This window comes from Trichomycterus rosablanca, chromosome 2, assembly GCF_030014385.1.
Source record: "Trichomycterus rosablanca isolate fTriRos1 chromosome 2, fTriRos1.hap1, whole genome shotgun sequence".
Classification (NCBI taxonomy): Eukaryota; Metazoa; Chordata; class Actinopteri; order Siluriformes; family Trichomycteridae; genus Trichomycterus; species Trichomycterus rosablanca.
In genome coordinates, this window is record NC_085989.1 from 59,431,187 (window position 1) to 59,447,102 (window position 15,916).

At 41.6% G+C, this 15,916-nt stretch overlaps 1 protein-coding gene across 1 annotated transcript in view; it reads left to right on the plus strand.

Annotated features, from left to right (window-relative positions):
• LOC134302972 (zinc finger protein 271-like) overlaps window positions 1-14,469 on the plus strand; it is a 48,712-nt gene extending 34,243 nt beyond the window's left edge. Inside the window, exons 6-8 of the mRNA XM_062988200.1 lie at window positions 9,922-9,931; window positions 13,224-13,738; window positions 13,821-14,469. Coding sequence (XP_062844270.1) covers window positions 9,922-9,931; window positions 13,224-13,738; window positions 13,821-14,178 — 883 coding nt within the window. The 3' untranslated portion in view covers window positions 14,179-14,469. The remainder of the gene's footprint in view (window positions 1-9,921; window positions 9,932-13,223; window positions 13,739-13,820) is intronic.
• Window positions 14,470-15,916: the final 1,447 nt, after the last annotated feature.

The following is a 15,916-nucleotide window of genomic DNA, read 5'->3' on the forward strand; positions in this document are numbered from 1 at the left end:
CTTCATATATGGATCAGCCTAAAAATCCTACCTCAAGAGCCTGAACACAATACACCATCTTGGGATCAGAATTGCCCTAGGAGCATACCACACCTCTCCCATCCAAAGTCTCTACATAGAGTCACAAGAACCCCCGCTTGAACTCAGTAGAATAAAACTAGCATTACAATACACAATCAGAATCATGAGCAACCCCAGAAACCCAGTATACAGAATAATACAGCCACCACGTCCCTTAACCCGACATAACAGACTCATTAAAATCCAACCATTTGGGATCAGAATCAAACCATACATAGACGACCTAAAACTCCAAGTCCAAATACAACAGCCCAGAACCCTCACAATACCGTACCTCCTTGGGAAATCAAAAAATCTTTGACATTGCAGACAAAAGGAAAGGAACCACACACCTAAACATATATATTGACAACTTTATCAAAGTCAGAGAGGAATACCCGCACCACCAACCTATCTACATGGACGGATCCAAAACCACAGACCAGGTAACAGCAGCTGTATCTACAAACAGATACACAGACAGAGTTGAATTACCCCAACCCAGCTCCATCAACAGCGCAGAAGCCCAGGCCATAGTTATGGCACTAAAATATGCGGAAGGAAAACAAAAACACAAAGTCTTAATATGCACAGACTCACAATCACTCCTTTAAGCCCTGGAATCATGCACATCAGACCACCCTATACTTAACAATGTACAAAGGACAATCAATAAGCTAACAGAACTGACGTATGACATAAAGCTATGCTGGGTACCAGGACACAACGGAATAGAAGGGAACGAAAAAGCAGATCAATTAGTTAGAGAAACGCAACCAAAATACGGCCATTAAATGACACACGTGTTTAACATGGCGTAAAAATCCCAAATAAATAAATAAAGCTTGTATTGTGGTAATCAGAGGCGATTTAACCTGCCTGTGGGCCCAGGGGCTACGGCTGGTTGTGGGCCCCCAGGTATAGTTTTCATAAAATCAATACACAACGCAAGACAACAGAGTTCAGTGGCGGAACTAGAAGCTCATGGGGCCCAGTGCAAAAAATAATTTTGGACCCCCCATTTTACAGTGGGGAAAATAAGTATTTATTTTAGTCCTGTCCCTGTATAAAAGACACCTGTCACAGAATCAGTTTCTTTCATTCAAATCACTTGACTACCATGGGCAAGACCAAAGAACTATCAAAGGATGTCAGAGACAAGATTGTAGACCTGCACAAGGCTGGAATGGGCTACAAGACCATCAGCAAGAAGCTTGGTGAGAAAGAGACCACTGTTGGTGCGATAATTTGAAAATGGAGCACCATGCAAGATCTCACCTTGTGGGGTAAGGATGATTCTGAGAAAGGTGAGGTCAGCCCAGAACTACACGGGAGGAGCTTGTCAATGATCTCAAGGGAGCTGGGAGCACAGTCACCAAGAAAACCATTAGTAACACACTTCGCCGTAATGGATTGAGATCCTGCAGTGCCCGCAAAGTCCCTCTGCTCAAGAAGGCTCATGTACAGGCCCGTCTGAAGTTTGCCAATGAACACCTGAATGATTCAGAGAAAGCTTGGGAGAATGTGATATGGTCAGATGAGACAAAAATTGAGCTCTTTGGCATCAACTCCACTCGCCGTGTTTGGAGGCAGAGAAATGCCCAGTGGGGATGGTGTTCTTGGGGTCATATCCAGCATTTCTCTGCTCCCAGCTTTAAAATAAACCCTCCTTAAAAATTATAGACTGTTGAAGTCTTTGTAAGGGGGTAAACCTACAAAATCAGCAGGGGATCAAATACTTAATCTCCTCACTGTATGTACAGTGTATCACGAAAGTGAGTACACCCCTCACATTTCTGCAAATATTTCATTATATCTTTTCATGGGACAACACTATAGACATGAAACTTGGATATAACTAAGAGTAGTCAGTGTACAACTTGTATAGCAGTGTAGATTTACTGTCTTCTGAAAATAACTCAACACACAGCCATTAATGTCTAAATAGCTGGCAACATAAGTGAGTACACCCCACAGTGAACATGTCCAAATTGTGCCTAAAGTGTCAATATTTTGTGTGACCACCATTATTATCACTGCCTTAACCCTCCTGGGCATGGAATTCACCAGAGCTGCACAGGTTGCTACTGGAATCCTCTTCCACTCCTCCGTGATGACATCACGGAGCTGGTGGATGTTAGACACCTTAAACTCCTCCACCTTCCACTTGAGGATGCGCCACAGGTGCTCAATTGGGTTTAGTCCATCACCTTTACCTTCAGCTTCCTCAGCAAGGCAGTTGTCATCTTGGAGGTTGTGTTTGGGGTCGTTATCCTGTTGGAAAACTGCCATGAGGCCCAGTTTTCGAAGGGAGGGGATCATGCTCTGTTTCAGAATGTCACAGTACATGTTGGAATTCATGTTTCCCTCAATGAACCGCAGCTCCCCAGTGCCAGCAACACTCATGCAGCCCAAGACCATGATGCTACCACCACCATGCTTGACTGTAGGCAAGATACAGTTGTCTTGGTACTTCTCACCAGGGCGCCGCCACACATGCTGGACACCATCTGAGCCAAACAAGTTTATCTTGGTCTCGTCAGACCACAGGGCATTCCAGTAATCCATGTTCTTGGACTGCTTGTCTTCAGCAAACTGTTTGCTGGCTTTCTTGTGCGTCAGCTTCCTTCTGAAATGACGACCATGCAGACCGAGTTGATGCAGTGTGCGGCGTATGGTCTGAGCACTGACAGGCTGACCTCCCACGTCTTCAACCTCTGCAGCAATGCTGGCAGCACTCATGTGTCTATTTTTTAAAGCCAACCTCTGGATATGACGCCGAACACGTGGACTCAACTTCTTTGGTCGACCCTGGCGAAGCCTGTTCCGAGTGGAACCTGTCCTGGAAAACCGCTGTATGACCTTGGCCACCATGCTGTAGCTCAGTTTCAGGGTGTTAGCAATCTTCTTATAGCCCAGGCCATCTTTGTGGAGAGCAACAATTCTATTTCTCACATCCTCAGAGAGTTCTTTGCCATGAGGTGCCATGTTGAATATCCAGTGGCCAGTATGAGAGAATTGTACCCAAAACACCAAATTTAACAGCCCTGCTCCCCATTTACACCTGGGACCTTGACACATGACACCAGGGAGGGACAACGACACATTTGGGCACAATTTGGACATGTTCACTGTGGGGTGTACTCACTTATGTTGCCAGCTATTTAGACATTAATGGCTGTGTGTTGAGTTATTTTCAGAAGACAGTAAATCTACACTGCTATACAAGCTGTACACTGACTACTCTAAGTTATATCCAAGTTTCATGTCTATAGTGTTGTCCCATGAAAAGATATAATGAAATATTTGCAGAAATGTGAGGGGTGTACTCACTTTCGTGATACACTGTATATATACGTATATACTGTGTATAAATATATATATATATATATATATATATACAGTGTATCACAAAAGTGAGTACACCCCTCACATTTCTGCAGATATTGAAGTATATCTTTTCATGGGACAACACTGACAAAATGACACTTTGACACAATGAAAAGTAGTCTGTGTGCAGCTTATATAACAGTGTAAATTTATTCTTCCCTCAAAATAACTCAATATACAGCCATTAATGTCTAAACCACCGGCAACAAAAGTGAGTACACCCCTAAGAGACTACACCCCTAAATGTCCAAATTGAGCACTGCTTGTAATTTTCCCTCCAAAATGTCATGTGATTTGTTAGTGTTACTAGGTCTCAGGTGTGCATAGGGAGCAGGTGTGTTCAATTTAGTAGTACAGCTCTCACACTCTCTCATACTGGTCACTGAAAGATCCAACATGGCACCTCATGGCAAAGAACTCTCTGAGGATCTTAAAAGACGAATTGTTGCGCTACATGAAAATGGCCAAGGTTACAAGAAGATTGCCAACACCCTGAAACTGAGCTGCAGCACAGTGGCCAAGATCATCCAGCGTTTTAAAAGAGCAGGGTCCACTCAGAACAGACCTCGCGTCGGTCGTCCAAAGAAGCTGAGTGCACGTGCTCAGCGTCACATCCAACTGCTGTCTTTGAAAGATAGGCGCAGGAGTGCTGTCAGCATTGCTGCAGAGATTGAAAAGGTGGGGGGTCAGCCTGTCAGTGCTCAGACCATACGCCGCACACTACATCAAATTGGTCTGCATGGCTGTCACCCCAGAAGGAAGTCTCTTCTGAAGTCTCTACACAAGAAAGCCTGCAAACAGTTTGCTGAAGACATGTCAACAAAGGACATGGATTACTGGAACCATGTTCTATGGTCTGATGAGACCAAGATTAATTTGTTTGGTTCAGATGGTCTCAAGCATGTGTGGCGGCAATCAGGTGAGGAGTACAAAGATAAGTGTGTCATGCCTACAGTCAAGCATGGTGGTGGGAATGCCATGGTCTGGGGCTGCATGGGTGCAGCAGGTGTTGGGGAGTTACATTTCATTGAGGGACACATGAACTCCAATATGTACTGTGAAATACTGAAGCAGAGCATGATCCCCTCCCTCCGGAAACTGGGTCGCAGGGCAGTGTTCCAGCATGATAATGACCCCAAACACACCTCTAAGACGACCACTGCTTTATTGAAGAGGCTGAGGGTAAAGGTGATGGACTGGCCAAGCATGTCTCCAGACCTAAACCCAATAGAACATCTTTGGGGCATTCTCAAGCGGAAGGTGGAAGAGCGCAAAGTCTGGAATATCCGCCAGCTCCGTGATGTCATCATGGAGGAGTGGAAAAGCATTCCAGTGGCAACCTGTGAAGCTCTGGTAAACTCCATGCCCAGGAGAGTTAAGGCAGTTCTGGGAAATAATGGTGGCCACACAAAATATTGACGCTTCAGGAACTTTCACTAAGGGGTGTACTCACTTTTGTTGCCGGTGGTTTAGACATTAATGGCTGTATATTGAGTTATTTTGAGGGAAGAATAAATTTACACTGTTATATAAGCTACACACAGACTACTTTTCATTGTGTCAAAGTGTCATTTTGTCAGTGTTGTCCCATGAAAAGATATACTTAAATATCTGCAGAAATGTGAGGGGTGTACTCACTTTTGTGATACACTGTATATATACAGTGTATCACAAAAGTGAGTACACCCCTCACATTTCTGCAAATATTTCATTATATCTTTTCATGGGACAACACTATAGACATGAAACTTGGATATAACTTAGAGTAGTCAGTGTACAACTTGTATAGCAGTGTAGATTTACTGTCTTCTGAAAATAACTCAACACACAGCCATTAATGTCTAAATAGCTGGCAACATAAGTGAGTACACCCCACAGTGAACATGTCCAAATTGTGCCCAAATGTGTCGTTGTCCCTCCCTGGTGTCATGTGTCAAGGTCCCAGGTGTAAATGGGGAGCAGGGCTGTTAAATTTGGTGTTTTGGGTACAATTCTCTCATACTGGCCACTGGATATTCAACATGGCACCTCATGGCAAAGAACTCTCTGAGGATGTGAGAAATAGAATTGGTGCTCTCCACAAAGATGGCCTGGGCTATAAGAAGATTGCTAACACCCTGAAACTGAGCTACAGCATGGTGGCCAAGGTCATACAGCGGTTTTCCAGGACAGGTTCCACTCGGAACAGGCTTCGCCAGGGTCGACCAAAGAAGTCGAGTCCACGTGTTCGGCGTCATATCCAGAGGTTGGCTTTAAAAAATAGACACATGAGTGCTGCCAGCATTGCTGCAGAGGTTGAAGACGTGGGAGGTCAGCCTGTCAGTGCTCAGACCATACGCCGCACACTGCATCAACTCGGTCTGCATGGTCGTCATCCCAGAAGGAAGCTGACGCACAAGAAAGCCCGCAAACAGTTTGCTGAAGACAAGCAGTCCAAGAACATGGATTACTGGAATGCCCTGTGGTCTGACGAGACCAAGATAAACTTGTTTGGCTCAGATGGTGTCCAGCATGTGTGGCGGCGCCCTGGTGAGAAGTACCAAGACAACTGTATCTTGCCTACAGTCAAGCATGGTGGTGGTAGCATCATGGTCTTGGGCTGCATGAGTGTTGCTGGCACTGGGGAGCTGCAGTTCATTGAGGGAAACATGAATTCCAACATGTACTGTGACATTCTGAAACAGAGCATGATCCCCTCCCTTCGAAAACTGGGCCTCATGGCAGTTTTCCAACAGGATAACGACCCCAAACACAACCTCCAAGATGACAACTGCCTTGCTGAGGAAGCTGAAGGTAAAGGTGATGGACTAAACCCAATTGAGCACCTGTGGCGCATCCTCAAGTGGAAGGTGGAGGAGTTCAAGGTGTCTAACATCCACCAGCTCCGTGATGTCATCATGGAGGAGTGGAAGAGGATTCCAGTAGCGACCTGTGCAGCTCTGGTGAATTCCATGCCCAGGAGGGTTAAGGCAGTGCTGGATAATAATGGTGGTCACACAAAATATTGACACTTTGGGCACAATTTGGACATGTTCACTGTGGGGTGTACTCACTTATATTGCCAGCTATTTAGACATTAATGGCTGTGTGTTGAGTTATTTTCAGAAGACAGTAAATCTACACTGCTATACAAGTTGTACACTGACTACTCTAAGTTATATCCAAGTTTTATTTCTATAGTGTTGTCCCATGAAAAGATATAATAAAATATTTGCAGAAATGTGAGGGGTGTACTCACTTTTGTGATACACTGTATATATATATATATGGTGCTGGTCATAAAATTTGAATATCATGAAAAAGTTGATTTATTTCAGTAATTCCATTCAAAAAGTGAAACTTGTATATTATATAAATTCATTACACACAGACTGATATATTTCAAATGTTTATTTCTTTTAATGTTGATGATTATAACTGACAACTAATGAAAACCCCAAATTCAGTATCTCAGAAAATTAGAATATTACTTAAGACCAATACAAAAAAAGGATTTTTAGAAATGTTGGCCAACTGAAAAGTATGAAGATGAAAAGTATGAGCATGTACAGCATTCAATACTTAGTTGGGGCTCCTTTTGCCTGGATTACTGCAGCAATGCGGCGTGGCATGGAGTCCATCAGTCTGTGGCACTGCTCAGGTGTTATGAGAGCCCAGGTTGCTCCGATAGTGGCCTTCAGCTCTTCTGAATTGTTGGGTCTGGCATATCGCATCTTCCTCTTCACAATACCCCATAGATTTTCTATGGGGTTAAGGTCAGGCGAGTTTGCTGGCCAGTTAAGAACAGGGATACCATGGTTCTTAAACCAGGTACTGGTAGCTTTGGCACTGTGTGCAGGTGCCAAGTCCTGTTGGAAAATGAAATCTGCATCTCCATGAAGTTGGTCAGCAGCAGGAAGCATGAAGTGCTCTAAAACCTCCTGGTAGATGGCTGCGTTGACCTTGGACCTCATAAAACACAGTGGACCAACACCAGCAGATGACATGGCACTCCAAACCATCACTGACTGTGGAAACTTTACACTGGACCTCAAGCAACGTGGATTCTGTGCCTCTCCTCTCTTCCTCCAGACTCTGGGACCTTGATTTCCAAAGGTAATGCAAAATTTACTTTCATCAGAGAACATAACTTTGGACCACTCAGCAGTCCTTTTTGTCTTTAGCCCAGGCAAGACACTTCTGACGCTGTCTCTTGTTCAAGAGTGGCTTGACACAAGGAATGCGACAGCAGACGTATGTCTTGCATACGTCTGTGCGTAGTGGTTCTTAAAGCACTGACTCCAGCTGCAGTCCACTCTTTGTGAATCTCCCCCACATTTTTGAATGGGTTTTGTTTCACAATCCTCTCCAGGGTGCGGTTATCCCTATTGCTTGTACACTTTTTTCTACCACATCTTTTCCTTCCCTTCGCCTCTCTATTAATGTGCTTGGACACAGAGCTCTGTGAACAGCCAGCCTCTTTAGCAATGACCTTTTGTGTCTTGCCCTCCTTGTGCAAGGTGTCGATGGTCGTCTTTTGGACAACCGTCAAGTCAGCAGTCTTCCCCATGATTGTGTAGCCTACAGAACTAGACTGAGAGACCATTTAAAGGCCTTTGCAGGTGTTTTGAGTTAATTAGCTGATTAGAGTGTGGCACCAGGTGTCTTCAATATTGTACCTTGTCAATATATTCTAATTTTCTGAGATACTGAATTTGGGCTTTTCATTAGTTGTCAGTTATAATCATCAACATTAAAAGAAATAAACATTTGAAATATATCAGTCTGTGTGTAATGAATGAATATAATATACAAGTTTCACTTTTTGAATGGAATTACTGAAATAAATCAACTTTTTCATGATATTCTAATTTTATGACTAGCACCAGTATATATACAGGTCCTTCTCAAAAAATTAGCATATTGTGATAAAGTTCATTATTTTCCATAATGTAATGATAAAAATTAAACTTTCATATATTTTAGATTCATTGCACACCAACTGAAATATTTCAGGTCTTTTATTGTTTTAATACTGATGATTTTGGCATACAGCTCATGAAAACCCAAAATTCCTATCTCAAAAAATTAGCATATTTCATCCGACCAATAAAAGAAAAGTGTTTTTAATTCAAAAAAAGTCAACCTTCAAATAATTATGTTCAGTTATGCACTCAATACTTGGTCGGGAATCCTTTTGCAGAAATGACTGCTTCAATGCGGCGTGGCATGGAGGCAATCAGCCTGTGTCACTGCTGAGGTGTTATGGAGGCCCAGGATGCTTCGATAGCGGCCTTAAGCTCATCCAGAGTGTTGGGTCTTGTGTCTCTCAACTTTCTCTTCACAATATCCCACAGATTCTCTATGGGGTTCAGGTCAGGAGAGTTGGCAGGCCAATTGAGCACAGTAATACCATGGTCAGTAAACCATTCACCAGTGGTTTTGGCACTGTGAGCAGGTGCCAGGTCGTGCTGAAAAATGAAATCTTAATCTCCATAAAGCTTTTCAGCAGATGGAAGCATGAAGTGCTCCAAAATCTCCTGATAGCTAGCTGCATTGACCCTGCCCTTGATAAAACACAGTGGACCAACACCAGCAGCTGACATGGCACCCCAGACCATCACTGACTGTGGGTACTTGACACTGGACTTCAGGCATTTTGGCATTTCCTTCTCCCCAGTCTTCCTCCAGACTCTGGCACCTTGATTTCCGAAAACAGTACTTTGGACCACTGAGCAACAGTCCAGTGCTGCTTCTCTGTAGCCCAGGTCAGGCGCTTCTGCCGCTGTTTCTGGTTCAAAAGTGGCTTGACCTGGGGAATGCGGCACCTGTAGCCCATTTCCTGCACACGCCTGTGCACGGTGGCTCTGGATGTTTCTACTCCAGACTCAGTCCACTGCTTCCGCAGGTCCCCCAAGGTCTGGAATCGGCCCTTCTCCACAATCTTCCTCAGGGTCCGGTCACCTCTTCTCGTTGTGCAGCGTTTTCTGCCACACTTTTTCCTTCCCACAGACTTCCCACTGAGGTGCCTTGATACAGCACTCTGGGAACAGCCTATTCGTTCAGAAATTTCTTTCTGTGTCTTACCCTCTTGCTTGAGGGTGTCAATGATGGCCTTCTGGACAGCAGTCAGGTCGGCAGTCTTACCCATGATTGCAGTTTTGAGTAATGAACCAGGCTGGGAGTTTTTAAAAGCCTCAGAAATCTTTTGCAGGTGTTTAGAGTTAATTCGTTGATTCAGATGATTAGGTTAATAGCTCGTTTAGAGAACCTTTTCATGATATGCTAATTTTTTGAGATAGGAATTTTGGGTTTTCATGAGCTGTATGCCAAAATCATCAGTATTAAAACAATAAAAGACCTGAAATATTTCAGTTGGTGTGCAATGAATCTAAAATATATGAAAGTTTAATTTTTATCATTACATTATGGAAAATAATGAACTTTATCACAATATGCTAATTTTTTGAGAAGGACCTGTATATATATTAGGGCTGTCGAAGTTAAATAAAAATAGTGCCGTTAACGCAAATTCTATTTCATGTTGAGACTTGACTGGTAGAACAAACGTTTTGATGTCGGACTTGCCACCGTTTTTCATTTGCGGTTTGTTAACATAATGTAACCGAGCATTATAGTGATGCACTTGCTTAATAAAGAAATAAATACACGCTATATTCACAAGTTGTCGGGAGCAGAACACTTTTTTTTTACTTATTCTGTTACGGTACCAAATACCGGAAAGCTGAGTCAAGCACGTTAGTCCATGAACTATGGAAGCCCAAAAGGGTCAAAACACACTCACTTCGTGTAGAAACGTCCATCAAACCATTGTCACAATACAACCACAGAAAAGTCTGTTACAATAACTACGCCTTATCCCACCTAAAGCACCGCTGATCTACAATGTTTGCTGATGGAGAAATTTTAACCTACAATCTGACATTTACTGCCTAGTATGTGAGTAAATAAAACTCCCTTACAGTTTTCTCTTGTCCCAGCAGTTTTTAACATCAGTACATTTAGCATAAAATGTGTTCACCATTTTAATTGTAACATTTCACTTAAAAATCCTTGTTTTCTATAACATTTACACAGATTTTTTTTTAATGCGATTAATCGCGATTAACTATATGCAATTCTGAGATTAATCGCGATTAAAAAATTTGAATCGTTTGACAGCCCTAATATACAGTATATATATACCGTATATATACTACATTGTAGATTAATACTGAAGACATTCAGACTATGAAGGAACACATATAGAATTATGTAGTAAAAAAAGTGTTAAACAAACCAAAATATGTTCTATATTTTAGATTCTTCAAAGTAGCCACCTTTTGCTTTGATGACAGCTTTGCACACTCTTGGCATTCTCTCAATCAGCTTAATGAGGTAGCCACGTAGAATGGTTTTCCAACAGTCTTGAAGGAGTTCCCAGAGGTGCTGAGCACTTGTTGGCTGCTTTGCCTTCACTCTGCGGTCCAACTCATCCCAAACCATCTCAATTGGGTTTAGGTCAGGTGATTGTGGAGGTCAGGTCATCTTACACAGCACTCCATCACTCTCTTTCTTGGTCAAATAGCCTTTACATAGCCTGGAGGTGTGTTTGGGGTCATTGTCCTGTTGAAAAGCAAATGATGGTCCCACTAAGCGCAAACCAGATGGGATGGCATGTCACTTCAGAATGCTGTGATAGCCATGCTGGTTAAGTGTGCCTTGGATTTTGAATAAATCACCAACAGTATCACCAGCAAAGCACGGCGGGTGGAACCAAAAATGTCAAATTTGGACTCATCAGACCAAAGGACAGATTTTCACTGGTCTAATGTCCATTCCTTGTGTTTCTTGGCCCAGATAATTCTCTTCTAATTGTTGTTCCTCCTCAAAAGTGGCTTCTTTGCAGCAATTCGACCATGAAGGCCTGATTCACATAGTCTCCTCTGAACAGTTGATGTTGAGATGTGTTTGCTACTTGAACTCTGTGAAGCATTTATGTGGGCTCTAATCTTAGGTGCTGTTAATTTGCAGTTTCTGAGGCTGGTAACTCTGATGAAATTAACTCTTGACAAGGCACACATGTTGATTAAAAACCATTCTACGTGGCTACCTCATGAAGCTGATTAAGAGAATGCCAGGAGTGTGCAAAGCTGTCATCAAAGCAAATTTTGAAGAATCTAAAATATAAAACATATTTTGGTTTGTTTAACACTTTTTTGTTTACTACATAATTCTATACGTGTTTCTTCATAGTTTAGACGTCTTCAGTATTAATCTACAATGTAGAAAATAAAAACAATCAAGAAAAACCATTGAATGAGAAGGTGTGTCCAAACATTTGACTGGTACTGTATATATAGGTCTAGTAACATTAAGCAGGTTACACAGATTCCCAAAATCCCTTGCTGTGCACTCACTGTGTATTGTGATTACATGTATTCTGATTTTGTATGTATTCATGTATTTCATTGTCTTTTAGTTATTTTTATATTTTACTTAACAAAAATATTGTCGTGTTTTTACTTTCACTATCGCAGCACTTTACCGCTAGCATTAGCCACTTGCTACTGTAGAGGGTCGGCTCACCTAGCCGCTGTCCGGTGGGGATGCTACAGGTCTTTTGCTGTGCGGTGGTGGAGGTGTGGGAATAATAGGCACACGACAGGGTCGAGTCACTTTAACTGTTTAGTCAGGACTTCAATGAGCGTTACAGCACTTTAGATCGACTAGTTCCAGAACCCGAACTTCAATGCTGGGACCATAAGGCGAGTCTCATATACAAAACTAACTGCAGAACGTCCGAACACACATGTATAAACCTGGTGCTGCATTCTGATTGGCTGAGCTGAATGTCACTCACATACTAGCTCTAACATTCACATTGCTTAACTGAAACCACCAATCAGAATTACAGCAGCTCGTTAGAGTTTATCTGGCCAATCAACAGTTAGAAATATGAATAACGTGTAAATGATTTACAAAATCATTGGTTTGTAAGCTTCCCCCCGTTCTTATTAACCAAAATAACTAACGAAATAAATAAAAAATAAAACAGCCAATCCGGGGCCCTCAATTATTCGGGGCCCCTGGGCTGGAGCCCAGGTAAGCATGTGCATTAAATCACCCCTGTTGGTAATGCAGATCAGTGTGAGCAGGAAATGATGAATGCAGGATGAATCACGTTACAGGACTTTAGCATCGGATCTCAGTTTAACATTTACTAACAATCTTTATTATTTATAATGTTATAAATGTATTTTATTATTTATAATGTTATAAATGTATTTTATTATTTATAATGTTATAAATGTATTTTATTATTTATAATGTTATAAATGTATTTTATTATTTATAATGTTATAAATGTATTTTATTATTTATAATGTTATAAATGTAGTTTATTATTTATGTTATAAATGTATTTTACTTTTTTATTTTATAAATGTATTTTATTATTTATAATGTTATAAATGTTGTTTATTATTTATAATGTTGTAAATGTATTTTATTATTTATAACGTTATAAATGTATTTTATTATTTTCTGCTTCAGAACTGAACAAGGATTTCTCCTGCTCCTCGTGTCCACGTTCCTCTACAACCCAAAATCACCTCCACAATCACATCAAGAGCTGCAACCATGATAAATATGATGCGCTGGTGAAGATTAAGACTGAACATGAGGATCTGACGCCCACCAGAAGCTCCAGTAATCAGCAAACGTCCTCTGGTACTGTCAGCATTAACACCTCTCTCAGTCCCACACAGGAAGAAGGAAACGTCTGCTCACAGTGTGGGAAGAGCTTCAGGTTGCAGAGGGAACTTAAAATACACCAGCACATTCACACTGGAGAGAAACCGTATCCGTGCTCTCAGTGTGGGAAGAGTTTTAGGTACCAGAGTGATCTCAAAATACACCAGCGCATTCACACTGGAGAGAAACCATATCAGTGCTCACAGTGTGGGAAGAGTTTTAAAACACTGAGTCATCTCAAAAGACACCAGCACATTCACACTGGAGAAAAACTATATCAGTGCTCACAGTGTGGGAAGAGTTTTAATTGTCAGAGTAATCTGAAAAAACACCAGCGCATTCACACTGGAGAGAAACCATATCAGTGCTCACAGTGTGGGAAGAGTTTTAATTGTCACAGTAATCTGAAAATACACCAGCGCATTCACACTGGAGAGAAACTATATCAGTGCTCACAGTGTGGAAAGAGTTTTAATTGTCACAGTAATCTGAAAATACACCAGCGCATTCACACTGGAGAGAAACTGTATCAGTGCTCACAATGTGGAAAGAGGTTTAATCAACAGAGTAATCTCAAAATACACCAGCGCATTCACACTGGAGAGAAACTGTATCAGTGCTCACAATGTGGAAAGAGTTTTTATACACAGTCATCTCAAAATACACCAGCGCATTCACACTGGAGAGAAACCGCATCAGTGCTCACAGTGTGGAAAGGGTTTTAATACACAAAGTAATCTTAAAAAACACCAGCGCATTCACACTGTAGAGAAACCATATCAGTGCTCACAGTGTGGAAAGAGTTTTAATCATCAGAGTGCTCTCAGAAGGCACAAGCGCATTCACACTGGAGAGAAGCCATATCTGTGCTTACAATGTGCAAAGAGTTTTAATTGCGATAGTCGTCTCATAGAACACCAGCGCATTCACACTGGAGAGAAACCATATCAGTGCTCACAGTGTGGGAAGAGTTTTAATCAAGGCAAGCAGTAGCCTAGTGGTTAAGGTACTGGACTAGTAACCAGAAGGTCGCTGGTTCAAGCCCCACCACTGCCAGGTTGCTGCTGTTGGGCCCTTGAGCAAGGCCCTTAACCCTCAATTGCTCAGACTGTATACTGTAATGTAAGTCGCTTTGGATAAAGGCGTCTGCTAAATGCGTAAAATGTAAATGTAATCAACAGAGTTATCTCAAAATACACCAGCGCATTCACACTGGAGAAAAACCCTATCAGTGCTCACAGTGTGGGAAGAGTTGTAATCAACAAAGTAATCTCACAATACACCAGCGCATTCACACTGGACAGAAATTGTATCAGTGATCTCAGCGTGGGAAGAGTTTTAATCAACAAAGTAATCTCACAATACACCAGCGCATTCATACTGGACAGAAATTGTGTCAGTGATCTTAGTGTTTGATTAAACAAGCAAGTGTGTGAGCAGTTGTATGTGTATGTGCAGGTGAGTAAGTCATATCTTCAGGTGTGTTAATGTTGTATCCAGTGTGTGTTTATGTGTAACTGTTGAGAGGATGTGATCTAATACTGATCTGCAGGAAGTGGTTACTGAAAATAAATGAATGAATCACTTAGTTGTCTCGTATTGACCATCCTGTTACCTGCTCTAGGATCAGTGCTGAACCCTCTACAACTTGGCCTGCCCACAATTGACGTCGCGGTTTGGGCTGAAACCTAGTATTATTTGGTGTCTTCTAAAAACCTTCTGAAACCTTCTGAATGCAGCTCCATCCAGCTAGCATCAAGATCTTCTTTAGGCTGGATTATTCATCAAGGTTTAATCTGTAGAACTTGTTACAGGATCAATCAACAGGGTTGATAAATAGAATTCAGTGGTAAATGGTTAAATACAGTAAACTATAATAAAGAGCACTGCAACCTTGATCAGGGTTACAATGAATGTGTTGTTGATATCAGTATTAAGATGGAAGTCCAGTAGAGGCACCAATTAACCTGAAAAGACTGTATAGAGTTTTTTGCAAATGACTCAGTAAAATATCAAGTTGTTGATATACAAGTGCCATTAAGTAGAGGTTACAACTATCATAAGTACAAAACATGGAATTATGGGACATAATCGATACAGGGTGTTTTGCTTGAAGACAATTTTCAGGTACTGTCTAGAATTTTTTGCAAAATATCAAGAAGTCACTACAGTCATATTCCAATACACAGGGCAACATCAGCGTCTGATTCAAACATTACACAGAATAGGGAATCACCCCACTGGACTCTGTAACACTGTAATACACAGGAAACAATCAAACTCAGATTAACAGATTACAAAAGGTATCAGACAGAAAGAACAGAGTTAGAGAAACATGTTGGAAAACTAAACACGACATTAGAGAAACTGCTTGGAAGAACGTCTAGGACTGACTGTAGTCCTCTCTAAAGCTACCTGAGAGATACAGGACTAATGGAGGTTTATTACTGCTAAGCTGCTGTTCAACTCCAGTCCAGTTGGCGGCGCTGGTGCGTCTTAAGTTCTGCCAACCGCCATTAAACATCATCAGAAGAACAAGAAGCTGCTGTGTTTGTACTGTAGAGCCTCATCTGTAAGTAAAATATGTATTTAATTATAACTCTTATATTTAATTATAAACTACTATTAATTAGTAATAAAACTAGAGTTCATAATAAAACATCACTGTGAGGATTTGAGGAGCTTTAACTCCAGTTTCATTTAAACACACAAACTGCTAGCTGCTCTGCTA